The sequence below is a fragment of the Chamaea fasciata genome, unplaced genomic scaffold (genome assembly GCF_029207755.1).
Source record: "Chamaea fasciata isolate MVZ Bird 193981 ecotype frontalis unplaced genomic scaffold, bChaFas1.0.hap1 SCAF_7, whole genome shotgun sequence".
Classification (NCBI taxonomy): Eukaryota; Metazoa; Chordata; class Aves; order Passeriformes; family Sylviidae; genus Chamaea; species Chamaea fasciata.
The window spans coordinates 24025198-24052376 of NW_027094092.1; the positions used below are offsets into that span (position 1 = coordinate 24025198).

Genomic DNA, 27179 nt, shown 5'->3' on the forward strand with positions numbered 1-27179 from the left:
GGGAGGTACCTGAGTGTCCGCAGCGGCACTTTCCGCACGCAGCCGCCGCTCCCCGCCCGCCCGCGGCGCGCTGAGCCCGCAGTCCGGCGGGGCAGGAGGTCGCCGAGGCCGAGAAAAGCGGGACAGCGCCCGGCGCCGCTCCGGCCGGTAGCCCCTGCCTGTGGCGAATCTATCGCGGCGAATGCGGGGCCGGGACGGTGGGGACCGCCTGGGAGCGGCCGCGGGGCCGGCGAGGAGTGGGACGAGTCCCGCGGGGGTCGGGCGGCCCGTGGCGCCCGGCAAGAGCAGCGAGCCCGCCCGCCCGGCTGCCCGCGGCTCGTGTCCGCCGAGGCCCGGCGGCGGTCACTGGGGACGACTCCAGCTCCCTCTCCGCCACGGGAGGTAAATTCCTGCCAGCGCCGGGCAGAGTTGTCGGCTCCGCGGGGAGCCCACCTGGCTGCCCGTGTATTTAAAAGCAGAAAAAGAAAAGTAAAAAGGTTTGCTGATGATCAGACTGAAAGGAAAATGGTAACGGAGTCTGAAAAGCTCACCAGTAATACCTGTTCTGAGTATCCTCTTTTGTTTTATGCAGGTGAAGCCTCTGGGAAAGCCCTGTCAGAGAGGAGCCCCAGGGGACGCCCCTGGCCGGCAGCCATGGCCGTACCTATCGCGGTTCTTGACTGCGACCTCTTGCTCTATGGCCGCGGACACAGGACTTTGGATCGCTTCAAGCTGGAGGATGTCACGGATGAGTATCTAGTATCCACGTACGGCTTCCCCCGACAGTTCATTTGCTACCTCGTGGATCTCCTGGGAGCCACTCTCTCACGCCCTACACAGCGGTCCAGGGCCATCAGTCCCGAGACGCAAATACTTGCTGCGTTGGGTTTCTATACCTCCGGCTCCTTCCAGACTCGCATGGGGGATGCTATTGGCATTAGCCAAGCCTCGATGAGCCGCTGTGTTGCCAATGTAACCGAGGCACTGGTGGAAAGAGCCTCACAGTTCATTCACTTTCCTAAAGATGAAGCTACTGTACAGACCCTGAAGGAGGAGTTTTATGGGCTGGCAGGAATGCCGGGAGTGCTGGGGGTGGTTGACTGCACCCACGTGGCAATCAAAGCGCCAAATGCTGAGGACCTGTCCTATGTGAACCGAAAGGGTCTCCATTCCCTGAACTGCCTCATGGTGTGTGATTCCAGAGGAGTCCTCCTTAGTGCTGAAACGCACTGGCCAGGCAGCCTGGCTGACTGCACGGTGTTAGAGCAGGCAGCCCTCACAAGCCAGTTTGAAACTGAGCTACATAAAGATGGCTGGCTACTTGGTAAGTCAATTTTTTGTCCTTGTTTTCAGTAGAAAGTGTTATATATTGTCTCCTTACTGAGTGAGAACCTCTGGCCACAAGTGATGAGTTTATTTTCGTTGCTTTCCTGCAAATTGCTTTGAGATTTATGATTCAGTGTTGACATCCCTTATCTTGGGAACTTAAAACAGTAACTTCTAATGTATGTTTTATACAATCTGATTATTGTATGTATTATTCCTCATTCATTCTATTAGTAGCTTTCTTTCAGTATTCTGCACCTTTCCATGCTGAATTATGCTATTTTTAATTCTAGGTATTGCCCTGCTCCAACTGTTTCCTGTTGTTTTATGCAGTAAATTAATTCACTTAAAACTCTTCTGTGGAAAATCTTCCAGGATTTTTTTGAGCAAAACTCAATGCCTTTACTTTGTCACATTTGTGAGCCAGAGTTACTTCTTCCATTCCTTCTCTTTTGGCCAGAGGAAGAACTTACTCTGTATCTGCTGTCGCAGAAAACCAGGCTGAAATCTGTGGCTAACTGTAGGCGTGTAACCTTTCCACTGCTAACAGGTGACAGCTCCTTCTTGCTGCGGACGTGGCTGATGACCCCCCTGCACATCCCCGAGACGCCTGCGGAGTACCGCTACAACATGGCCCATTCTGCCACTCACAACATCATTGAGCGCACCTTCAGGACCATCCGGGCACGCTTCCGCTGCCTCGATGGCTCCAAAGGCACCCTGCAGTACTCTCCAGAAAAGTCCAGCCACATCATCCTGGCCTGCTGCGTGCTTCATAACATCTCCCTGCAACATGGGCTGGACGTGTGGTCTGCACCAGCCACGGGACACGTGGAACAGTCGGAAGAAGAATACGAGCAAACGGAATCAATGGACTCGGAAGCCTGTCGTGTTCGGCAGGAACTTTTACTTACTCATTTTAGCTGATGTTGTGATAGAGAGATGGCTGCTAACAGTTCATCTGGGAAGTTATCTGGAGCAAATATGCCCCCTCCTCTTTTGTAAGCCTGTAGAGACTTAAGGAGATGTGAGATGAGAGGAAATTTACTCTCTGCATTTCAGGCAAATTTCTGAACTTCCCTCAGTCTCTCCAGAGATTCAATTTAATTGGTACATTTTTGCTGTCGTGGTGCTTAGAGACGGCCCTTTCACTTGTCTAAGAGAACAGTGACTAATGTGACAAGAGTGGGAAAATTAGGGAAATTGTCTTTTATAGTGATGGAAAATCTGTAAACCTTGCACTGTTTTACAAAGCAACTAGTCTATTCCACTGTGTAACTCAAAACAGTTATGATTGATTTTTAAACAGTATTTTGCACAAATTAAATTTCCACATGAGCTCCTCTCTACTATGAATTCATGAGCAGCAAAGCAAACATTTATATTTTTGTTTGCAGGTGTAAATTCTTGCTCAATGCCATTCTGCCATTTTGTACACCTCACAAACCCCACTGATTTCTCTGGAAGCTGGCAGCTGTGTTCTGGGAGGTGTCTGGCATTTTGCTGGGCACACACTAGTGCTTGCACATATCTAAAAGGGTTGAACATTCCTTCTTTCCTAAACAGGGTGAAGACAATGTTAAGCTCTGGTGCCTGTGTTGGGTACTTAACAGATATCAGGAAATGGCCTAGTAGAGGTGAGGCTGGTTTTCTCCTCTGCATCAGGAAACTGGTCATCTTGTTGGCTGCTGTAAAAGAAACACCAAGGACTGACTGGGTCACAGAAGTTGAACCGATTGCAAAAGTTCTCCATTTAGATCAAAGCAGAGGTGTGGAAAGGCTGCTCTGGCAGTGCTGGCAGTCTATTTCCTCAGTGGAACAAGATGACTGATGCACGCAGTTGCTGGCACGAGGCTGGGCAGTTTCCTGGAAATGTTCTCTTTCTAAAAGGCACAAGTGTTTCCAAGGATCTCATGACAGCAGTCTAAGAAAATTTTGTTTCTTAGATTTTATTGTTTACTGGGCAGTAAATGTAACAAAAGTGGTAGGGAATGCAGAAAACTACAAAACTGTAAATACTTAATGTAACAGTGCAAGTTCCTGATGTTGTGGGTCTGTCCTTTTAGAGGAAGTGAGCCTGGATCATGCCCCACGTGTGACGAATACAAGTGTATGGGGCACGTTTCGCAGTGCAGGGTGGAGATGCAGGGTTAGATACACTCTGCCAGGTTTGCAGTGGCAGTAAGCACTTACTCTCTCACAGGAAACCAAGCATGCCTGATGACGTGTAAACAAGACATTTTCAGAAGCCTCAATGAGAGCTGTGAAATGTTATGTACGAAGATCTCAGATGTAATTTAGTTTTCTTTACACAAGGTATTATACAAGAACTATTGCTGGTCACTGCAGCAAAACTGCTCCTTTTACCTAGGAAAAAGCAGACAAGAACTGTTTTCTAAAATAAGCATTTTTAAGGTAAGAGTTGCTGCTGTATATGGTGCCTGATGGCTCATAATCACATCTGATGGTCTGTGCTTAAAATACTGCTCACTAGACCAAAACACCAGCAGACACTGAATGAGCTGTGTGGGTGGTGGTAAGGTCAAGTGAGACTTGGACATGTGTAGGTACAAACGTTGTCACTTAATGACAAGCTGGAGTTTCTCAATTTACTATGAATAGCTCGTCCCAGCGTGTGCTGAGGCCAGAGCAAACTCAGAGTGAAGGCACTTCCTGGAACACATTTGCTGCTTCTTTCAGCCACTGTCACCAGTGGTAGAGTTTAATTTCTAAACTGATCTCACTGCTTGTCAGTTTGGGCAAAAACTGCAGCAGGCCATACCAGACAAAGCCAATCCACTGACCACTATTCTTGCCCGAGTCAGATGACAGTACCCTTCTTTTCACTCAGGAAATGTAGGGAGCAGTTTCCACCACATACTCTTAAGCAGCTTCCTTCAAAACAATTCACCCGGACTTTTTACTTTTCTCTCAGAAAAGCCTTTTTTCTTTTCCCTCATGGGGCTAGGTTGCTTAGAGCTCCCTCCATCCACCCAGGGTGAATACTTCAGGGATGGGGCATTCACAGCTTCTCTGGACAACCTGGTTCTGTGCCTCACCACTCTCACAGTAAAGAATTTTACTAATATCTAATCTAAACTTAATGTCTTTGAATTTAAAGTCCTTCCCCTTTGTCCTGTCACTACACGTTCTTGTAAATAGTCTTGCTCCATCTTTCCTCTAAGTTCCCTTCAAATACCAGAAGGCAGCAGTTAGGTCATCCAGAAGCCTACTCTTTTCCAGGCTGAAAACAACTTGGAAAAAATTATTTTCTGCAACTTGCTTTGAGATTTGTGATTTGGTTTATGCAGAAAAACGCGCCGTGAAAAAAGCCAGCGTCCACAAAGGAGACAGAGGAGTCCTGCGATTTTATTTACTGTATTTGAGTAAAGGGAGAGAGTTCACAGGGCCATACCCCCGCGCGGTCGCTCAAGCTTTTGGAGGACGCAGCCTCCTTTTATCCTAAACTCCCGACTGCACGTTGCCCTCTTCCTTTCCCCATTGGCTGAGGCATTGGGAAGGTCCAGCCTTCGCGACCCGCCTGCTGCATATGGCCCCGAAGCTGAGGAGTTCAAACTGTTTGGGTTCTGTGACACCCTGGAGACCTGCACAGCCCCTGCTTCAGCACCGGACGGGTTCGTTCGGACCTGGGCTTTTGTGAAGACATTAACACCCATTTCTCCTCTGAAGTCTGGACGACCCTTATCTTGGAAGTTTAGAACAGTAACTTCCAATCTGTTTTATACAGTCTGACTATTGTACGTATTAGTTTACATTCATTATGCTAAGAGCGTTTTTTTCGGTATCCCACACGGCCCTAAGATAAATTATATAGTTTTTTAATTCTGGGCAGGGGCCCTGCCCCGTAGTTCTCGGGGCTCGACTGCTCTCGCCTGCCCTCCGTCTACCCCGGGCGACGGTGGAAGACCTCGTCGCTCGGCTGGCGCTGCCTGGCGGCGTTCTAGCCTCGGCTGCTCGGGCCTTGGTCCCGCGCTCGGCGCCGCCGCCGTTGGGCCCCGCTCGGCGCCGCCGCCGTTGGGCCCCGCTCGGCGCTCGGCTGGCCCGCCTGGCCGGAGCTCGGCGCGGCGGCGGCGACGACCGACCCCGGGGCCGCTCCGCCCGCCCGGCCCCGCTCCGGCCCCGCTCCGCCCCGGCCCCGCCGCTGCAGGTACGCTCCGGGCCTACGCGCGCCGCCGGCCCCGCGCCGACGCCGCGCCGCCGCTCCCGGGCGGGCGCGGCCGGCCCCGCGGCGGCGCCCCGGAAGGCGGCGGTACCGACCCGCGTGAGGCCGCGGCGGGTGGAGCGCGGTCGGGAGGGAGTCGGGGCTCGCTGCCGGGGCCTTTGTACGTGAGTTCCGGAGCCGCGGCCTTTCGGCGGGGGGAGCCGGGAGGCCGGCGCGCTGCCCCGTGCCGCGCGCCGTGGCGGGAGGGCGAAACCCGCGGCGCTGCCGCCCGCGGCCCGCGGGGAGCGGAGCCCCCGGGGACAGCCGCCCGTGCCCCGCTGCCGCCCCCTTGAGTGTGCCTCAGACCGGGTTTTCTGTCCCGGCCGGGGTTCTTGGCGCTTCCCTGTCTATCGCCTCCGCCCCTCCTGCTGCCCCTACGGCACCGTCCGGCGACCCGCGGTCCGGGCTCGGTCCGCTTGTCGGCTGGGGCTGTTGCTTTGACGTAGTGTTCTTTATTGTTGTTGTTGTTGTTTTCCGGCCGTACCCAAATAAAATGTGCAGCAAGTGTTGTCTGCACTCTCTCTCTCCTGTTGTTCGAGCGTGTTGCAGAGCACTTGCTTGTGAAAGTAGTGTTTGGTATAGAATGTGTTCAGGTGTGCCTCTGGTTGCGTCTTGCCTCGTGAGGAAACCAACCCAGCTAATTCGCCAGCTGTGGGAACGTTTTTTGTTGTCATCTGCCACATTTTTCCTGACAACACATAAATTTCTGTAGTGTTCCTGTAGCGTTTTTTGGATTACTTGTGGTCCTGTCAATACCACGCGTTCGGCTGCCTTTGGAAAGCAATTTTTCCTGCACTAAATTAGCGTTTCATCTTCAAGAGACCCTGAAGGTGGTTATGAGCAGCTTTTCTCATTACACACTTTCGAGTATTGTTCTCTGGTAGCAGACTGATTCCAGAATTGTTATCTAGATGCCAGCCTGTCTTCAGGAAGATCAGTTGTATGAATGTGAAGTCTGTGTAAATATGGTCAGTGCTCAGTGCTGCTCCGTTTTCTCCTCTGCATGAAGTGTTCTTTGGGCTTTATTTAAAAACCTAGTGTGTTTTTCTATATTCGTCCTTGTTTACTGCTCCACCCAGCTTGGTGTCCTCTGCAAATGTCATCTGGCTTCTTTGCCTTTGCCACTCCCATCCTCTTTCAAATTGCTAATGGGGATGTTAAAAAGGGACCTAGGAATGACCTGCTGGTAATTTGCACTTATTGCCGGTCCATTACTGGTCTGTTAAGTTTGTTGTTGGGTCAGTTTTCAGAATGTGGTATGGGGTTAAATCCATGGAGATTTGAATGCCTTATGGGTGATGCAGGCAACAGGACCTGAGATTCTCTGCTAAATTCCTTTCTTGTGTTCTGGAGGGCTTCTCTAATGCATTTCCTAACATTCATAACTCTTCAGTGTCACTTGTGTGCCGGTTCTGGAGTCCACAATTGATGCTTCTTTGGGTAACTAAAAAAAAAAAAAGATCCATTTCTATTTTGATGGTCACAAGTAAGTGTGTTATTTGTGGCAGTGTGGCTCTTAATGAGTAGGGCTCTCTGCTGGCATTTATATTTTTCTTAATACTTGGAATGAAGAATGTATTTGGATCCAAATGTCTGGACATGCCTTTTGAGATCGAGTTGCTGGGCAGTTTCTGCCGAATGTTTACTTTGCTGACAGCTTCTTCTTGGTTTTCTTTCTTTTGCCCTTTTCTGAGTCATAACTGACCCTCTAGATTCTTGTTTGGTTGTTTCCTACTTTTCCATTTTCTGAACAGCATTTCTAACTTTTATGCAGCTGTAACAACCAGTTCTAAAGAAGGCAAGCAATGATCCAGTCTGCTGCTGTCCCTCTGCCAGAAGTTTGGCATCTGAGTAATTATTTTTTTAAGAAACTTCTGGAAAGAAACTCTAGTATCTTTTATGCCATGGTTAGCAGGCTGACTGAACTCGTGGGTCTTGCAAGAGTTATTGTTGATGTGAATACTTACTACTAATGCAAACGGCACTAAGGTACTTTTTTTTTTCCCTGTTGAGGTTCTGAGGGCCTGATAAAGAGCACAGTACATGGTAAGAGTTATCTTGTGTGCTAGTAACCCTGTACTATCCTAGCAAGGAGGGTGATAGAAAAAAAAGATTAGTAAGATAAGGACAGAAGAATTTTGATTTACAAAAGTGAATGCCGGTGTGATATGCAGTGGAAGAGGATTAATATTAGAAATATTTTACTGGAAGTTATTACAGGATCTAGTAGTTGCTTAATGAAAGACCCATTGATTGGTTTGCTTGAAAGGAGACCTGCTTTCCTCTGCAAGATGGAGCAGGACTTGTCTGCATCTCAGGACTTGGTTGTTAGGAATTCTGAGTAGGATTGTTGTCTAGCAGCTCTTTGTTGTGTCCAGTTTTTGTAAACTGTTTGTTGGACGGGATGATGAGGTGTCAGGCTTGAGCATGGAGAGCATCATCTTAATGCGTGTGCTCACACAGCTCCACTTGACATGTTCTCAGTGAGGTGTTTGGGGTTGTCCTTGCAGAGTGATTCCTGCTTCCTTCTTCCTGCTACGTGTTACTAATCCTCCACCTTGAGCAGCGCAGAATTGCTGAGAGGAATCTCTGACTCATGCTTTGGACGTGTTTTCCCCTCCCTTTTTATTACTCCCACAGACTCCGTCTAAGGCCAAGAAGGTCAATGGTGTCAAGAACTGGCCGTGTTTCTTTGCTCAGAGTCTAAATCTTCGTGGTCTCCCACCTCTTCTATAATTCTGATACATCTTTGTGTGAAGACCTCAGCTTCTGTGCAGATCGTTTTTGCTTTTTGTCTTGTAACCGTATTTCCACGTGAGCAAGAAATTATATGACCTGTATTTTCCAAAACAAGTTCTTGCGTCCAGTAGCTTTTTCTTTTTTACTTGGATAAGGTGCATGTGCCTTAAGTGCAGCCTTGAATGCATGAAACACTTTGTCTTCACCTTGGGGGGTGTGTGATGCTGCTCCTGCTGCTCTGTAGGGTTGGCACTCCCACATTACTGTGGAATGTGTGATGTCACTTGGGGGCACTTGGCTGTGGCCCTTGAGCCTGAGGAACCTTGATGTGACTATTAATGTAAATAATGGAATTTTGAATTGAAAATCCCTTTGCCTTTCTATCTAAATGAAAATAATTTTTAGGGGGTTAATCTGAATTCTGTATTGCTCTGTTTGTATTGCTCTGACTTTCTCTTCTCTCTGTCTCTCATTTCCTGCTGTGGATACTACTAAAACTATGGTTTGAGTATGGAGTTGTGGAAACCAACTCTTAATCTTTCAGGTCTCAGTTCTGCTGTTTGACTTACCTTACAGCTTTGTGAAATTGTATTTATTCTCTTCTTATCTTCTGGATTGAAGCTAATATCTCCCTTCTCAAGAATTCATTAAGTTTATGTGGAAGTTGTAATAATAGTTATGAAAGTGCTCCATATTCTCATTGGTAAATGAAAGTGTCAGACTCCAGACATGGGTGATCACTTACATTTATTATTATTACTTCCCTTTTTATATTTACCATTCATTTTCTGACCTTTAGGAGTTGATATCTGCAACTTTCTCTTCTATGTCTTCATCACTTTGCTGTAAATAGCCAGCATTTTAATGGACTTCTTTTGACTGAAGAGTTCTTTTTTGTGCATTTAGCTCATTTAATCCAGACTGGGAAGACAAATTAAGATTCTGATGGCAATTAGCCCCTTGTTGCAGTCATACGGGATCTCGAAGTGATAAAGTACTATTGACATCTTTGCAATGTAATTGAATTTCCAGAGCTGTTTGTAGTTGCAGTTTAAAACACAGCCTTGAGATGTGAATTTTTCAATCATGAAGCACTAAGACAAGTTATTTTTCTTTAGGAATCCTGTTTTATGTGTAAACACTTATTGCAGCGAGTGCAATTTAGAGCAGTGTGTCTACTGCATCTACAGAAAATGTGCTTTTGAATTACTTTCCATCTCTCTCTGGCTTTAATCAAGGAAAAACTCCAGCTTACAGTATAATACTTTGGGGAGTACTTAAAAACTTGGAAGAGTGAAACCAGGACCATATAATGGAAGTGCCTTCATGGTATTAGTTTTGGATTCTATTGGATAGTTGCATCATAAACTTTCTTTCACTTCTCGTAAGTGTTTTTTATTCTCCATGTTTAGGGGCGCTTAGTTGAAGACTGACTCTTGTTCTAATTAAATTCTTAAATTAAGCAGCTTTTTTATTTTTTAAAGCATAATCAAGGGCACAAGTAGAAAGAGAACAAAATAAGGGGTTCTAGTTTCATTTTTTTCATTGTTTTTGATTAATCATGCTTAAGATAGTTGTTACCCTTCTGTAGACTGTTTTTGTTTGTGGGTTAGCCTTGTTTAAAGATTCTTGTCCAATGTAGCTTTATTTTCAATTTTTTGTTCATTTGGATATTACTGTGTTTTCTGGTGTTTGGGGGTTTTTTTGGGGAGGGTTTTTGGGGGGTTTTTTTGGTTGGGATTTTTTTTTTTCCTTTTTATTTGTTTGGGGTGTTTTTGGTTTTTTTGTTTGTTTGTTGTTGTTAGTTTTCTTTTCTTTTGGTTTTTTTTTTTTTTGTTTGTTTTTAACACAAGAAGAGCTAATACCTCTACAGACAGTCTCAAGGGTCATCTGGAACTACCACAAATGGAGTTAAGGGAAGACAAATCACGTTGTTTGAAGTAAATTTAAACATATATAGCTAATCAGGTACATTGCCAAAAATTCATGTGGTGCTGTCATTTAAGAATGAACATAGTCCAGGTCTTCCAATACTTATGTTTTGATTATTTGGGATATGAGTCCTGTCGCCTATACTTTACTGATTTTGTTGTTACAGCATTGTTCAAATGCCAGTGCTACTGGCAAACCAGGACTTACTTACCAAACCGGGGCTCCTGGAGTTGTCTTGTTTGTTAAGCTGAGTTGATGCAGTGCAAAGAGGGCAAATCAGCTTTTTAGTTTTGTTTTTACATAAACTTGTTTTTAAATTTTGCTCAGTTTTTCAGGTGGAGACACAAAAATGGTTAGTGGGAATGGCATGACATTTGATATGGATTGAATCAATGTTTTTAATAAAACTGCAAGTATAAGTCAGTCTTCCATCTGGTGTAGTCCTTCTTGAGCTTCTTATGTGGTATTGTTTCATTCAATTTAGGAAAATGATGGCCTCAAAATCTCCATGTTGCTGAAGGGAGGGAAACACACATTGTAAACAAGGAAGGGGACTAGGAAGTCCCTGGAGCTGTGTGATTGCTTATATATATTCCAAAAGATGTTCTAGGCATCTGGTTTGTTCTTGGAGATCTCAGTCGGTGTGTGTCAGAAGCAGATTTTATTGTTTTATCAATGAAGTGCCTGCAAAAAGAGGGGCTCTATGGTTCATAGTCCTTGGCAAGATGATCTTCGGCTGTTTTCTGTAGGCACTTTTTGCTCTTCGGAGCTTCTGAAAAGCACAGGGGGTCTTGGTATGGCAGTTTGCTTCAAAATTAATTTGTGTAGAAGACAAGAGAAACCAGCTTGTAGAAAATCTTTAGAGGAAATAGCCTGTCTTTTGACTGCAGCCTTCATTAGGATCACTGTCAGCAAAGATACAGCACTTGGGCTCTAGTGCTGCAGACACTGTTTTCATGCCTGTCTGATGATCTGATTGCTCTTGGAGAACCCACCCACATGTGCAGTAGTGGGAATGATAAATCACCGCTAATATTTATTAAATGAAACTTAAATTACTAACATTTATTAAATACAATAAGCAGTTCTCTTGAAATTTTTAGTAAGTTGCTGGTGTTAAAGCCTGAGGTGCTGCACTTTATTTTGGAATAACTGCAATGACATTGTTAGTTCTTAACACGCTGCTTAAGAACAGACAACTTGAAAAGAGAAGTAACTCTGGCTTACGAGATAGGTAGGCCCCTGGCCTGAGCTGGGGGAGTTGAGTATTCTATCCTGTTTCTTCTTCTTTTCTAGAGACAAGTTTGCTTGTGGTTTTTGCGTGACAGTGGCATACCTCATTGTTCACCAGTTTTGCTTTTGTTGTGTTTTGAGTCTGTTTTTTTCTCATGTATGTTCTTTTAATACAAACTATACAGCCCTGGCCCATCAGCTGTGTGTGGATCGTGGCTGTTGTACAGTCAACACGTTCTGGAAGTCTTAAAACTTGATAAAGGGACTTGGAGACCAAAACTACTGGCATGTGGTTTTTTTTTTTTTCCTCTGGTCTTTTACACAGAGTCTTATAAATGTATTCTCTCTGTGGAATCCAGATTGCAAAGTCAGTGACAGCTTTAATATTTCACTTCATATTGCCTCTTTCTTCATCAGTCACATGAGATCTCTTTGGGCAGCAAAATTGTCTGAAATTATTTGGACATTTGTATCTTCAGGATAGATCTCCCATTGTAAATATCATTTACTGATTGCAGTTTTTTGGGTTTTTTTTCCTTTTTAAACACTGATGGAGCTGTTTACACTGATTGTCTGCACATGCATTAGGAAAGGCTTTTAGTGTGGGGCTCAGCACACAACCAGAGTTCTTTGCAGTGGTAATAGATTAGTCTAAGAGCTGAAGGCCACATGAAATAATGTTTTTCCCCCATGAAGAATGGAATAACATGAAGGTAGTGCAATATTTGTCTTTGTATCAACGCCAGCTGTGCTCCCAGCGTGTTGGTACCAGAATCTCCACAAAATTAATAGCAGCAAAGATGGGAAGGGGGCACATTAAGAGATGGGACCATCATCTCTGTAAAGTGCTGAGGTTTTGAACTGGAATGGTGAGCCATTGCATAATGCATCTTAACATCCTTTTTATATGGCAAAGTGAACGTGCTTCTTTTTATTCCTCTTCTTGCCCTACCTGTTTTCAAGGGGTCATGTACCACTATGAGGTATCACCAATTTGCAGCTTCACTTTGGGTTTTTAGAGGTTCAGCATTTGTAAAGCAACAATTGCCAGTGAACCTGCATTACTCCAGTACTGGGAATTCTTCAGGCTTCTTTGAGGACAGCTGGTACAGAGCAAGTAAAAGGCTTGGGTTTGGGCTGTGTAATTCACTTTCCAAAACTGTAAACAGCCCAGCATGTTGTCCTGAAATGCCCTGAAGGGAGAAAACACTTAAGGAAAAGAAGCTGCCAAATATAGAAAAATTTCTTGACTCTCCATTTTCAGAATTTTCTGTGGTGCTCTGGATCACATTCAGGGCATCAGCTAATCTTGCAGTTGTTGGACACTTTTGGTCATTCTGATTAAACCAACCATCCAAGTCTCCCTTCCTCCCCTCTAAAACAAGTAAACAAAACGAACTCAACAAGAAGAAGAAAACAAAACAATCCCAATTCCTCTTTAGGTGGTCAGCTGTTTATCACTTGTGATAGTTGTGGGTATTTGTAATAGACACTGCTCCTGAATCAGTCCACCACTTGCCTGAACAGGTTTGATCCAATGAGCTGCAAGTTTTATTTATGCTGAGTCCCAAGAAGTATTTTCAAACCCCCTGCATTTATTTTAAACTTTGTTAGTCAGATGGCTGATGAGTGGCTGTAAATGTGGTTGGTACTTCAATGGTTTATCTGCTAATGTTATTTAATAATATGCTGTCATTGTTCAGCTTATATTTGAGCAAAATGTCTGGAGTTGGTGGGTACTAGGTTAGAGAAGAAATTGGCTCCTTTAACACCCTTACAAAAAAAACCCCTATACAAACCAAAAACCTAAAGAAAAAAACCCCCAAAGCCCCACACCGAAACAAACTGAAGCTGAACATGTTCCAGTAGAAAGGTTAAAGGCTTCCTGCTAAAATGAGCAAAAATTATGCCTGTGTTCTCTGCATGCCAATGCTACACTGCATCTGTTGCTTCATTTGAAGGCTCTGAGTTTCTTTGCCTGTCTGAAGTGTTGCTGAACGTGTCACCAGCTAGTGGCACAATTACTGTGTTCAGTCTAATTCAGACAAAGGATAAAGTTTGGCTCCCAAAGGGACCCGAGGTAACCTCAGCATCACTCAAGCAGGATACATTCAGTGTCTTCTGAAGAGATCCCAGCTCTTAAAAATGTTGAGCAGGTTAACAAGGTACTGTGAAGGCATTAGAGCTCTGGGTGTTTCCTTTGTGTACTTTTAAAATGGGATAAAGACATGAGTAAGAAGAAGCTGAAAAATCGAGGTACAGTCCCTGAGGGAAAAACATGAAGTTCAAGCACTCAGGCTCACATATGAAGTGTTTGTTATCACCACATTAGTTGAATAAATTAGAACACATGTGCAGAGATTTAGATGAGCTGTCTTAAGGTATGTACTTGGTTTTATATAGTGGAGATGACTTGGTCCTTCAATAAGGTGGATACTAGAACTTCACTGATGGCAGTCAGTGAAGTGGGCATTGTCTCTCTGTTTATTTTACAATATGTAAACTTGTCCACGGCATAAATAAACTTAAAGTCATTTGTTAAATGTCTTGATTTCCTTGTTGCTATTGTACTTTAGGGAACATTAGTTCTGATAGGACTGAAATGTTGCTAGGTTGTCAGAGCTTGTTCTTTCTCTTGAGTGGTTGTTATCCTGCTTGTAAATTACCATGATCTCAAGTTATTTATGTGGTTTATCCTTCATAGCTATCAAAAGGCTATTCCAAAGTTTAAATCTTTTCAAACTTCCAGCTTATTCCAGCTGCAGGACCGGTCTTCCATTGGTGTCCTGTTTATGTTTATTATTGGCTTGTTGTAGTCCGAATTCCCTGAATACACCCATAGAGAATATTCAGCTACTATTTTCTTAATTTTACTAGATCAGGAGTTAAACTGGACGTACAGTTTCCTCCTGTAAAGTGGGCTTTTTGTTGCTTGTGGTGTTGTGAGCTGTCCTCCTCCTCCATTCTGTTTACCATCTGAATCTAGTCATCTCTGAACATGGGTGCCTGGGGCTGTTTGCAGAATCCGGATCAGGATTTATTAGCATTTAGCTAAAGAAGATTTTTAGTTCAGGGATTCCTGTGTTATATTGTGCTTTTGGATGCATCTATTCCAGTTATCCATCTAAGTTTTTTTGATCTGGGTGTTTTTTAATCTGTACAGTTATTTTTAAGAATTCTCCTGCAGTATGATATCTTTAGTTTTTGTGTTGCTTTCCAGTAAGTTTTTTTTTTATTTTGTAGAGTAATTCCTACCTAATGTTTAGCTAACTTTCACAGATTCTCAAAAGGAGGCTTGTTGTACACCATGGAGTTCAGCTTCTCTAAAATACATAATCCCCATGCTGTTCACATTAAGCATCAGGGAATTTCCAGCTAGCTCGACTTTCACTGTGGAGAATTTCTTCCCTGGCAAGATGGATGCCTTTGCTTGTTAATTACTTCAGTACTCTTTATTTTACTTCTACAAATAAAAACTGGTGTGCTTTTTTAGAACTCATTTTCCTGGCTTATCTCTTTAGACAACTCCTCCCTATAAGCTGCAGCTGTCTTAAATCGTCTGTTCAGGAGAGTTTTTTTAGGGAGAGTGGGAGGAAAGAAAATATTGCTAATGACGTTTCTGAGTTCAGTCATTTAACAATTTGTCTCTTGTGCACATAAACCTTTTTTCTTCTTCATGTGTTTTTTTTTTCTCTTTTTTTAAATTGCTGTTTCCTTCTCTTGAATGTTGATAGTTTTGTTCAGTGTAACATGAACTGAATAGGGTTTGTCTTTAGATCTTCATGTTATCAAGAGATGGCAGAGTAGTATGCACACTCTGCTGGGATCAGAAGGTAATAATAGCATTGCAGCAGAGTTTCTTGGTTTATCTGTTCTAAGAAACTTTTCTGGAGAGCTTTTTGTGGTGAACTCCAATGTATGACCATTGATCACCTGTGTGACTTTGTTGCTGTTAGAGTCACTATTTCATTTATTTATTATATTTATTTAGCTTTTTTTGTAGACAGTGGGTATTAAAACTTTCCTGTGCAGCTCAAAGTGTTTCAAAAGCATTATTTTTTGCCTCTGTGCCTTACTTGTGTGAGCAGCTATTCTAAGAGCAATGCAGATTGAAAGATGATGTGTAGACAGTGGAATAATCTTGGTGGAGCTGTCCCATACATCGTTTTCATATTTTTAAAAGTTTTTTATGGAGTTGAAAATAATTTGGATTTGAGCTCTATCAGTCACCTGACCTTTACAATTTGACCTGTTACTGAAATTTGAGTAGTTCCTGGGAGATTTCTCTGTCATATTGTCAATTTGGTAATATTGTTCCTCTAGCTTTCAGACACCCTTCCCAGAGAGGACCTACATCTTCAAGGCGTAAAGACTGTATCTCCATTAATCTTTTTTCTTTGATTATACACAGCAAGAGATCAAGGGAAGGGAAAGAATTTGAAGGCCAATTTTTAATTCTCGATATGTGTAGTGTAACGTGTACAAGAGAAGAGCTGGATGCTTTCAAAGTAATTTTTGGCTGCAGAAATACCCTGGTGGGGCATTGATAATGGAAGCAGGTAGCAAAGGCTGCATAAGAAGGAAGATTTATCTCTCAAATCCAGTATTTTTGGTATTTAAAGCTTTTACTTCATCTGGGTGATCGAAGTAAAAGCTGCCTTCCTTACCAGTCTCTTATCTTTTTAGGTTTCCATGAAGAAAAACAACTGAAATGTGGATAGCTTATTTGTAGCTTGGTGGTGGTTGTCATCTGGAGCCTGCTGGTGTCTCCTCTCAGTAGTAGGCGTGGTGTTGGCAGCTGAGAGCCATGAAGGTTGTCCCAGAGAAGAACGCTGTCCGCATCCTGTGGGGTAGGGAACGGGGTACCCAAGCCTTGGGTGCTCAGCGCCTTCTGCAGGAGCTGGTGGAGGATAAAACTCGATGGATGAAATGGGAGGGCAAGGTAAGGTTGTGGGATAGAGCTGCATAGCTTGATCTTGGGGTGGGGGAAGGGAGGCAGGGATTTGAAATGAATTGTCTTGTGATTATACCTTTGATGTGTTACACTTGATATGCTCTCTGGCTCTGTTCAGTTCCTGCAGTGATGTGATACTAGATATGTTCCTGCAGCGGGTTCCCCTTGTTGTCTGTGTGGCTTACAGTAAAAGTCTGATCATATGACTCTTGCAACACTTCCTGCTTTGTTGGCTTTTTCAGAAAGTTGAGTTACCAGACAGTCCACGCTCCACCTTCTTGCTGGCGTTTAGTCCAGACAGGTAATTAACTCCTAGTTCGTTCCCTGTTTTCAGCAGTCTCCTTACACTTACAAAAGTGGTGGAGACTTGTGCCCATTGAGTTGTCCAGTCCTGAACAGCTGAATGAAACTTCTGGTTCCTGAAGCATGGATGGAATGTGTGCACCTTCCTACTCTCACAGCTTCCAGCATAGTTGGTGTTTAATTTCTGAGGTACCCAGGTGATAAAAAGCTCTGAGGAAAAAGGATCTGTGCAGACACCATGGGATTTCATAAGAAACTAAAGGGAGTAAAGGATATTTTAATACAACATGCCCCAATGATGTGACACATTCCCTGGGATATCTAGGAATAAAGAACAGAGCAGAATGATGTGTATATTGGAAGCAGGAATGGAGGTGGGATCTCTCATAGATTTGCCAGTGGTTGAGACAGTGTGGAGAATTGGGAGTATTTATTTGCCCCAGACTGTCACTCAGGAGTGCCTTCTGAGCTGCATGGTCACTCTGACGTTCGAGGTCAAGTTTGTGCTTGCAGCTCCAGATGAGCTCATGTGTGCAAGGACCCTGAAATCTGGCTACAGAAAGCTTTAGGACCATTGGTGAAACAGTAACCTCTTACCTTTTGAGCTCTGTATGGCAGAGCTGCTGGGTTAGGTGTGAACAGACCCTGTTGAGGTGAAGCTAACCATGGTCTAATTTTGCTATTTTCTTCTTTGTCATGCCTTCTGCATTCCCAGGACCCTAATGGCTTCCACACATGTGAACCACAACATCTACATCACAGAGGTGAAAACGGGCAAGTGTGTTCATTCCTTGGTTGGACATCGCCGCACTCCCTGGTGTGTCACCTTCCATCCCACCATCCCAGGCCTCATTGCTTCGGGATGCCTAGATGGGGAGGTTAGAATTTGGGATTTACATGTAAGTCTTTCCTGAAACATATGTTCCTTTGATATTTGGTGGGTGGTGACTTTTTTTTGGCTGAGTTTGTTTTCTGAATGTTACCTGGTAAGAGAGCTGTTAGAAAGCTTTTCTGGGACCTGTGTCTAAAAGCATAGAACAGACCATAGCCATCCTCTTTTCTATAGAGAGGAGGTGACAGATTCTGCATTCAGTTCTGCCAGGTAGGCTATGCTTCGTAACAGCGCCTGTTTCATTGGTTGCAGTGGTACAGGTAATGCTGGAGAACTTTGTGCAAGATGCCTGTTTAGCCTTTGTGAGAGACATGCTGTTTGTTATTCCACTGAACATATTTGAACTGTTCATTAGAGAAGCTGCTGCTCTACCTGGTTTGGTAAACAGCGCAGAGACAAAACACATAGGCCTGTCTTTTTTTTTTTTTTAAATGAAGCGTTTTTATGGGCTGCTTCAGGCACACTTACCTACAAAAATACATCTGTGGTCATTGTTGCAAGTAGTGTTACATTTTAGACCTGGCGCTTGACCTCATATGGGAACAGCTGTTGTTGCCAAGACAGCGCCTCCCTTGCAGTGCTCTAGGCAGGCTGGGAGGCATGGCACGTACATGGAAACTTAATGATAGCACACTCTGTGATAAACTGCTTGTGGTTCTTGACTCCTCACTCTAGGGTGGAAGTGAGAGCTGGTTCACAGATAGCAACAATGCCATTGCATCACTTGCTTTTCATCCTACGGCTCAGCTCTTGCTCATTGCCACTGCCAATGAGATTCATTTCTGGGACTGGAGTCGTCGGGAGCCTTTTGCAGTGGTGAAAACGGCCAGTGAAATGGAGCGGGTCAGGTGAGCTCCTGCTTCTGGGTGAAGAGAACACTTGCATATGGAAAATGGTCAGATTTGGGAAATGGGTGTGAGGTTCCTCTGGGATGCTGCACCATCTGCACTCAGACAGTGGACAGAAGTGTTGCTCGCAGCTCTTTAACTCAGCTGGTAGAAAACCAGTTCTGTGGGCGGAAAGAAAAGCAATTGAAAGTAATAGATCAGCTTGGTTGTTCATATTTGTTATAGGGCATGTGTCCATTAAATGTCCAGAGTCTACTTCATGTTGATTTGTAAGCTTAGTAATTGAACTTGTCAGCCATAAGGATGAGAAAACCCAGCAATTGCTGGAACAGAATGCTGAGCTATTACTTTGGCACACTTGTAGAGGAGACTAGATTGCTGGAAACCTGCTGCCTGCTTTTGAGCAATTTAAAATAAGACAACGATGTGACATCGGGGCAAGTTAATCTCTCCCTTTGTACCAGTTCCATTTTGTAATATAAACACGTGTATTCCTTTAAATTTTCTGGCTATTTCAATTGATACAGCAGTACTTACTTCCAGCTTTTAACTTTGGTGTAGCGTTGCTGTGGACTATAAAGTAACTGCAGTCTTCAGCTAGATAGGTACATCTTGTTCTTCTTAATGCATAAACTTTTTTGACATCCTTCATAAAAAGATGATGATAAAGTAATAATGTTCTCATTGCATACATGTCATGTGGGGTTTTCTTCCCTGCTGTGTTCAGCTTCCTGTGTCAGTGTGGAATGTGAACTGATGATTGATATTCTGGCATTGCTTTTGTTTTAGGCTGGTACGGTTTGATCCCTTGGGACACTACTTGCTCACAGCGATAGTTAACCCTTCTAACCAGCAGGTAAGGGAAATGTCAGGACTTGTATTGACTGGCTCATTGCAAGATGCTCTATGTACTTTAGCCCTAGTCTGTTTCTAAGCAGACTTGTGTTTTTCTGAAAACCTGAAGTCTTCTTAAGCTGAGTTCTGTCTCACCTTGATTGGTCACATGAAAGTTCTTGTGTTATGTGCACAGCTAATAAAGTGCTTTCCAAAATGCATTTGTTTTGCCCTCTCTGTCTGACTAATGGTGGGACAGAGATCTCAGTGGTACTGTTCTTTCAGTTCTGTTGTGATGTTTTTTTGGATTTGAAGCTGAGGTATTAACAATTCTCCCCTCACCTTCTGACCCTCAGACTTCTGTTTGTGAACAATGTATTGTGAAAGCTCACTGGGCTGTAGGAAGAGATTGTCTAGATCCATGAAATGAACTTAGAAATCATCTCAACTGATTTCCTCCAAGTCAAGGCCTTTAGGAAGGGACTTATCACATCCTTTCATCTCTCTGGGCTGGTAGCTGACTTTCTGCTGTTTATTTGGAAGTCCAGGATTTCGCCTTGGGGTGACTGAACTTTGACTGTTTCCTTCTGCAGAGCGATGAGGAAGTGGAAATCTCCGTGGACAGCACAGAGATGCCTCATTATCGGCAGCGTGCTATCCTTCCGTCTCAGCCTGTGAGGCGCACACCCCTCCTCCACAACTTCCTGCATATGTTGTCCTCCCGCTCCTCTGGCATACAGGTGGGAGAGCAAAACAGTGTTCAAGACTCTGCTACCCCATCCCCTCCACCGCCTCCACCACCACCACCTCCGCCTCCAGCCAGTGAGAACACCAGGGCATCTGTCTATAACAGGCTCCGGGAGCGAGTCAGCTATCCCACAGCAGAGTGCTGCCAGCACCTGGGGATGTTGTGCCTTTGCAGCCGATGCTCTAGTGCAAGACTTCCTTCTTCTCTCTTCCCACACCAGGAAAACGCACCCTCCACGTCTTCTGGGGCCACTGGCACTTCCTTCTCCTCTGTGCAGACAGAGCCTTATCAACCCCCAGAGCAGGCATCCGTAGCGCAGGAGGAGCAGGGGATACTTAACAGGCCCTCTGCTTTCAGCACAGTTCAGAGCAGCACTGCTGGCAACACCCTGCGCAACCTTAGCCTGGGCCCCACGCGGCGGTCCCTCAGCGGGTCCTTGGCAGGCCACCAGTCCCGGTACCAACAGTCTGCGAGAGAGATGGCTTCAGGCTTGGGTGGGTCTGACTGGTCCAGGACAGTGCTGAACATGAGCTCTCGGTCCGAACTGGAAGCCATGCCTCCCCCTAGGACCAGTGCCTCCTCCGTGAGCTTGCTGTCCGTGCTCAGACAGCAGGAGGGAGGTTCCCAGGCATCAGTCTATACCTCTGCAACAGAAAGGAGGGGCTTTCTGGCCCCGGGGGCTGAGGTGAACAGTGGTGGTAGCGCTGGCCCGAGCAATCCGGCCAGCATTCGTAATGAGCTCCAGTGTGATTTGAGGCGATTCTTCCTGGAATATGACCGGCTTCAGGAGTTAGATCAGGGGATTGGTGGGGAGCCCAGCCAGTCGCAACAGGCTCAAGAAATGCTCAACAACAACATTGAGCCTGATCGACCGGGTCCCTCCCATCAGCAGACTCCACAAAGCAGTGAAAACAATTCCAATTTGTCCCGGGGTCACCTGAACCGCTGTCGTGCTTGTCATAACCTGCTGACCTTTAACAATGACACGCTGCGCTGGGAAAGAAGCACGCCTAGCTACACACCAGGGCAGGTCCAAAGCACATTTGAGGGTGTGCCTCCAAATACCAGCCAGGTGCAGCCTGCAGAGAGAACCGAGGGCAGAGCTCCTGCCTCTAGCAGACTGCAGCTGGGCAGCTCTTCCACCCCGCAGGAGGAGAGGACCGTGGGAGTGGTCTTTAACCAGGAGACGGGGCACTGGGAAAGAGTTTACAGCCAGTCGGCTTCAAGCAGACCTGGGAATGTATCACAGGAGGCCTTAAACCAGGAAATGCCTGAGGAAAGCTCAGAGGAGGATTCACTCAGGAGGTAAGATACGTGCTTGCCCTTCCTCCTCTATTTTTTCTTAAACCTTTCCCATGTAGTCTGAGGTTTTTCAGTATTTTCAGGGATAAAAACCTTTTCTCATATGGCTATATGCTATTCATGTAGATGAAAATAGAGATGTTGGTTGATGTGTTAATAGCTGCTATTGTCATGCAGCAGATGGGTTGTGAAGATAGTCAGGGCAGAGACTGGGCCTCTCAATTATAGTACAGATAGGTAAAAGGATGGGCACTTGCAGCAGATCTCTGGGGTGAATTTTGCTCCTGAGAGCTCCTCTGAGATCCTGCAGAAGAGTGGAAGCTCAGGATGCATTAATGCTGTCCTTTGTGCCCCTTATCACACACCCTGTCATCATGTGCTCTGCACGGAGGATCTGCCCAGGGTTGGCGTGTGAAACTGGGCGTGAGTAAGTTGTTAAGTTAAAAGGGTTAACAGTAATTTTCTTAGTGTTGCCCAGACGGGGAAAAAAGTCAAAGCTCTGTGTCAGTGGTTTGGGTATGTGCAGTTGGTTTGCCCCTGATAAGAGAGGTAAGTTTTGAAAGCAGCTCCTTGTTGACCTGAGCTGGTTGGGGATGTACTGACCACTGAAAAGTTAGGCTTTGCTGTCTTCTTTTTCAAGAAGGTGATTTTTTTTGGAAGGATGTTTTTCTTCTGCTTCAGATATGATACAAGAAACTGGATAAGCTAAACTCTACTTGCATCAGGAAAGACCTGTCCTTTGTGTGAAAGTGTCTTCACTGGCTCGTGTGGATGATAGAGCTACATTGGTACTTTGGACAGGGTTTCCATACTGGGTTTCAGTTTCACATCTTCTCTACCAAGTGGTTTGTGCTCTCACCAGGAGAAACGTTCAGTCGTGGTGTTTCCCTGAAATAGATGCTTTGAGCTGTAGAAAAGCAAAATTTCCAGGTTGGATGCAGATGTGACTAACTAAGAAGGCTTTGTGCACAGGAGTCCCCGAGGAAGGGGAATTCTTTCCTCTGTCCTGCAGATAAGCTGATTATACTGAGGCTAAAACAGTGACTGCCTTTTTTGTTACTGTAGTTGCATAGCAAATAAGTGGTGGAGGTCATAAAATTATTCATCTGTTTCTAAATCCTTGCCCTAGTTTGGGTTGGTTTTTTTTAATAGCCTGCCATAATGAGTCTCAAGCTGATTACATGGGAGCTACTTCTTGGGCCAGAACTTACCTACTGTTAATTTAAGTCAGATATACTCTTGTCCCCTATTAAAGGGCATAAAAGTAAGAAGGAGCTGAGAAATTTAGCTTTAAAATCGCACTTGAGTAAGTCTTGCGTTATCTTTCTTTTGAAACAGTGGTGCGTACTTATGTCATCTCCACTGTGTCTAGTTTTCTGGGATGAGTCACTGTAGTGTCAGAAATAACGGGGCAAATAACCTTCCTATTGATCAGGCAGTTGGCACATACTTGGACAGTGAGATGTAGTGGGATGTGTAGATTTGATCTTTTCTGTGATAACTGTATAATTTAAATGGCATAGAATTCAATCCACCCCAGCCTGCAGGAGTCTAACGAGAGTCCTATGACTAAATCTCTGGGTCACTTTGCCTATCATCCATGGTGGTTGCTGCTGCCTGCTCCAGTAGCTGTATAATTTGTGAAGGGTTATTTGCCTGCCTGGTCACCTGAGCAAACAGGTGCTTTTCGCTGAGACTTCTGATTTGGAGTGGGTAGTTCGATGCATGAGCTTAATTCCAGAGGAATTCCTGTAAGGTGAAACCTTTCTGGCAGAGGTTGTTGAGAATCTCCTAGGGACTCTTGTTTTCCCAGTCTTCTGCTTCTGTTATCAGGCCTTTCTAAAGAACAGGCACGGCAGGGGTTTTCTGCTTCCCTTCTAACTGAAGTTAAGGTTATCTGTAGAATTCTGAGGTAGGAAGCGGTGGGCAGTCTGGTATTAAATGCTCATGGCAATTTCCTTGAAGTAAAATTTCATTTCCTTTCTTGTTGAACACATTGGGTGGGCTTGAGGCTTCATGAAGTCTTTTTCTTAAAAGGAACCCTGCCTGCAGGATAGCTCTGTCCTGCAGGTGTAATCTTCTGCCATTCTCAAATTAGTTGTTTATATTTTTCTTTATAGAATGTGGGAGATGAGATTAGCTCGGTTGGGTTAGAGCATGGTGCTAATAGCACCAAGGTTATGGGTTCAATCCTCATATGGGCCGTTTACTTAAGAGTTGGGCTTAATCATCCCTGTGGGTCCCTTCCAACTCAGAATATCCTGTGAATCTATTAAGTCAGCAAGCACCCACTTAGCTAGATTTTGCATAGAGTGAACATCTCACCCCAAGCCTTTATGTCTTCCAGCCCTAGGGTGTGCTTTCACAATGGGAACTGCTGGAACCACTTCTGCCCAGCAGTGTCCAAAATGTCTATTAATTTTGAAGCTACGGAAGCATGCAAGGGTGGGGTCTGAGGGTCCTGAGGTATAAGTTATGTAATGCTGAAAGTGCTCATGAAATACAAGGGGGAGGATAAGCCTTCAAACCTGAGGGTACAAGTGGTAACTGCATACACACTTCCAATCAATGTAATTTTGTGCCTATCAGCCTCTGATTAATTCTTAGTGTTGGAATCCAAGATGTGCTTGTAACCTGTTCTTCTTTGTCTCTCCATTAGATGTCCTCATTGGGCAATTGAGCTCTATATTCTAAGGTCAGCCGAAAAACGTAAGATAAAAATTGTATCTGGAAACTGTATGTTCTCATTAACTGTCTGTGGGCAGGATTCATTCCCTGACCTGGACTTCCTAGTTGAGAAGTAGCTTTTTGGGAAAGCATTGCCATTGGGGGTCAATTAAGTTAATAGGGTAGTTTAGTGGAGGCTGTTCTTTGAATTCTGTTGATGCAACTATGTCAGCTGGGTAAGGAGAAAACTCTGCTCTTTCTGATGGTCCTAGGCTAATTATCTTGGATTAATCACCAAGGCATTAGTAAGCATGTAATGACACTATTCCTAACTAACAGCTCTGGCACCTCTGTTAGGAGAAACACGTCACCGGGAGCCTCAGCAATACAAGGAGTCCTGTCACATTTCGCTTGGCCTGAAAGCCGTGTGGCATTGAGCTGCATGCTTCTTGAAGTTGTGCTGGTGAGGCATGAATTTGGGGAAAGTTTATGGTCTACATTAAGCAAAAGTTCCTGAGACTGAACTTCAGCTTTTCTGAGGTTCTCCAGCTTGATCTCATTAATTCAGATGTAGGGGGTTTTCCCCTGCAGATGTCTTTAGCTCACTTTTAACATCAAAGTGAAAAGAATCTCAGAAATCTCTGAAGTTGCCATGTGAAATGTGCTGCATAAAATTGGTCATAGAAGCTGTTGGAAAGATGTGGATAAAGGAAGGATAACTAAGCAACAGATGATAGCTGGTTTAAATTTTTTTTTATCGCTACCTGTTAATTTAAAAATGGGTTGAGGTGGTATTGTATTAATACTCTAATCTCAGTGAGGCAAAAGATCCTCTAAGTACTTAAAGCCATTGTTGCTGTGTGACCAATTCAGGTTGATAATGAAAAATTGAACAGGGAATGAAATAGGATTCTTCTAGCCATCTGCTTGTTTGAGAGGAGCTGGTGCCACCTTCTTAAGACAGTAATACACAGATTCTAGCAGTGATCTCTGCTGAAATCTGTATCAATTCAGCAGTTAATACTGAGTACCGTGCAATGCTGACTAATAAAACAGATCCAGATTTTCTCTTTGGCTATTTTAGTATGACACAAGTGACATCTACAGAATTAGTGTGGGGTTTTCAGAAAAAGAAAAAAAAGAGGAAAATAATTCTTATGTTTTTTAATAATTTTTGTAAGAGGTTATAATTTTTGTTGTTGTTATTTCTGAGTTCTGGCATGGCACCCCAGGCCACAGTATTTCTGGAATGGAAGCAAGGAGCAAGTAGTAGTGTGTGTCCCTGCTAACATATTTCAAACCTTAGTCAGTGAAACAATTCCTATAGATAGGGAAAAGAATGAAGAGGAAAATTGTCCTCTATAGATTTTGCTGCTTGTAATACATGAGGGGGACAATTTTATATGGTTTGCCTGTTTATTTTGTCTAGAGATTTGAGCACATTACTGCAAATGAAAGGTGTGTTCTGCTCTATTGCCAGGCAGGTTTGCATGAAACTTACATTTCACAAGGAAATGCTTATTATCCTTATTCTTCCATGAAGAAGCTTTGTCTGGTAATTATGTTAAACTTCTCTAACCAGTCCACTGCACTCATTCCAGAGGTCAAATTCTGTAGGCTGTGGTATGAGTAACCCTGTGTCTGCATTTTATGAATATGTAATGTTTTCACCTTGCCTCACCTATTTAGTTTGACAGACAAGATACGTTATTGAAGTTACCTGAAAATCTGAGAAGTCTTTTGAACCATCCTGGGTGACACTTGTCATGCATACAGGCAGAAAGGAGTGAGCATGTGTGAAGTGGGGAAATTCCTGTCTGGGGACCCTTGTATAAACTCCTTTATTTTGTTTGTGGGTGTATGAAAGGCAGAGTCCACTGTGCTGTGCAAATACTTGATTTGTTGAAGTTGGCACAGCTTACCAAAAGCTTTGCTGTGTTTTGGTCTGTTGGACGCACAGTGCACAAGTGACACGTGAAACCTTTTTCCCTGGAACTACGTGACAGGGTCCAGGGACAAATCTTTGTCTTTTATTTTGTCGGGTCTGCTTTGAGGACTCTGGTCCCTCCTGCCTTGTTCTTGCCGTGTGATGTGAACCCCGTCACGTGTAGTACAGTGACTCCAGCTCATTTCGTCTCTCTTCAGTGTTGATGGCCTTTCTGGCCGCACACGGCTCTCCTTACAGCAGCTACGAAGACAAACACCTAGTCTGTTCCCCTTGGAATCTCTAAGACCATATTTCCATATTGCTTTGCTGCCACAAGGGGGTAATGTTGCTTCTGCTCCTTTGTCTCCTTTCCGAACCTGAAAGTTTCCCGTTCTTGTATGAAGGGTGGCTTGAGGACCCTCCTCACTCCCGAACGGCAGCTTATCTCTGTACTTACCATACAGTTGCAAGTTCTTCAGTGTTTGGAGAAAGGCGTAAATGCGGGGATCCAGACGGCAAATGGCTCTGATACAGAATGCAAGCAAGGGAGGAGCTTATCCTTTTGGCTTTTGTAAGGGTTTGAAAGAGATAGATGTGGATCTGAGGTGAGACAGGTGTTTTGTCTTTCTGATATGTAAATACTCATGAGTTAGAGCTCTTTAAAAGACCTCGGCAAGCTTGTAGAATTCGTCTGGACTTCCTGCTTATTGCCTACCAAGCCTGGAGCGAACCTCTCTTGGTAGTGTCCCTTCTTAAATGTTTTATTTTCATTTTAATGGTTGTTCACCCCCTCGGACAACTTTCATAATATGGATCTTGTTTTTTGGCGGATTGCTTGGCAGATGTTGCTTGGAGTCTGGGTATTCACTTTTCCCCCAGGGCTGTGTTTGTTCTCTTCTTCAAGTATGCCTTGAGCTATTACCTAAATTTTGGAGCTTTTCCATAAGAAGGCAAAGAATATGTTTGGGGTTTTTTTGTGTTGAGTTTGTTTTTTTCTTGCTAGTGCAAATAGCTATGTCTTGCTCAAGACCTTGAGGGGATGCCTCTCCCTGCTCTAAGTTGTAGATACAGTGCTGACTTGTGGTCGAATTGGGACCAGTCTGTGGTTAAAGTGGATTGACAGGGTAGGAGCAACCCCATTCCTGCCCAGCAGTGATCAGTGCTGTATGTGAAATGGCAAAGAGTACAGTCTCTCTTGCAGTCTTTGTTCCTTAGCTCATGCCGGCAGAGCCTGTGCTTCTTACGTGCAGCTCTGGTTTTTGATGTAAATGAC

The 27179-nt window shown here is 44.4% G+C and overlaps 2 protein-coding genes across 5 annotated transcripts in view; both read left to right on the plus strand.

Moving 5' to 3' along the window:
- The first annotated feature begins 31 nt into the window (after positions 1-31).
- Positions 32-3696, plus strand: HARBI1 (harbinger transposase derived 1). Of its 2 annotated transcripts, none has more exons than XM_066187999.1 (3): positions 32-476; positions 572-1303; positions 1856-3696. In XM_066187999.1, exons 2-3 carry the CDS (start codon positions 634-636, stop codon positions 2230-2232), a joined length of 1047 nt encoding a protein of 348 aa, XP_066044096.1. In that variant the 5' UTR covers positions 32-476; positions 572-633; the 3' UTR covers positions 2233-3696. The 2 variants fall into 2 exon arrangements, with proteins under 2 accessions (XP_066044096.1, XP_066044097.1); XM_066188000.1 differs by having other exon boundaries at positions 32-381.
- A 1689-nt stretch (positions 3697-5385) lies between these two features.
- The window catches only part of AMBRA1 (autophagy and beclin 1 regulator 1), a 126173-nt gene continuing 104379 nt past the window's right edge, over positions 5386-27179 (plus strand). The window contains exons 1-8 of one of the 3 annotated variants that reach the window (XM_066188003.1): positions 5389-5473; positions 16118-16373; positions 16628-16686; positions 17404-17587; positions 18256-18428; positions 19218-19284; positions 19856-20002; positions 21161-21315. In XM_066188003.1, coding sequence (XP_066044100.1) covers positions 16239-16373; positions 16628-16686; positions 17404-17587; positions 18256-18428; positions 19218-19284; positions 19856-20002; positions 21161-21315 — 920 coding nt within the window. In that variant the 5' untranslated portion in view covers positions 5389-5473; positions 16118-16238. Of the gene's footprint in view, positions 5474-5632; positions 5649-16117; positions 16374-16627; positions 16687-17403; positions 17588-18255; positions 18429-19217; positions 19285-19855; positions 21316-27179 lie in introns of those variants that run through there. The other 2 variants (XM_066188001.1, XM_066188002.1) reach the window with 2 other exon arrangements.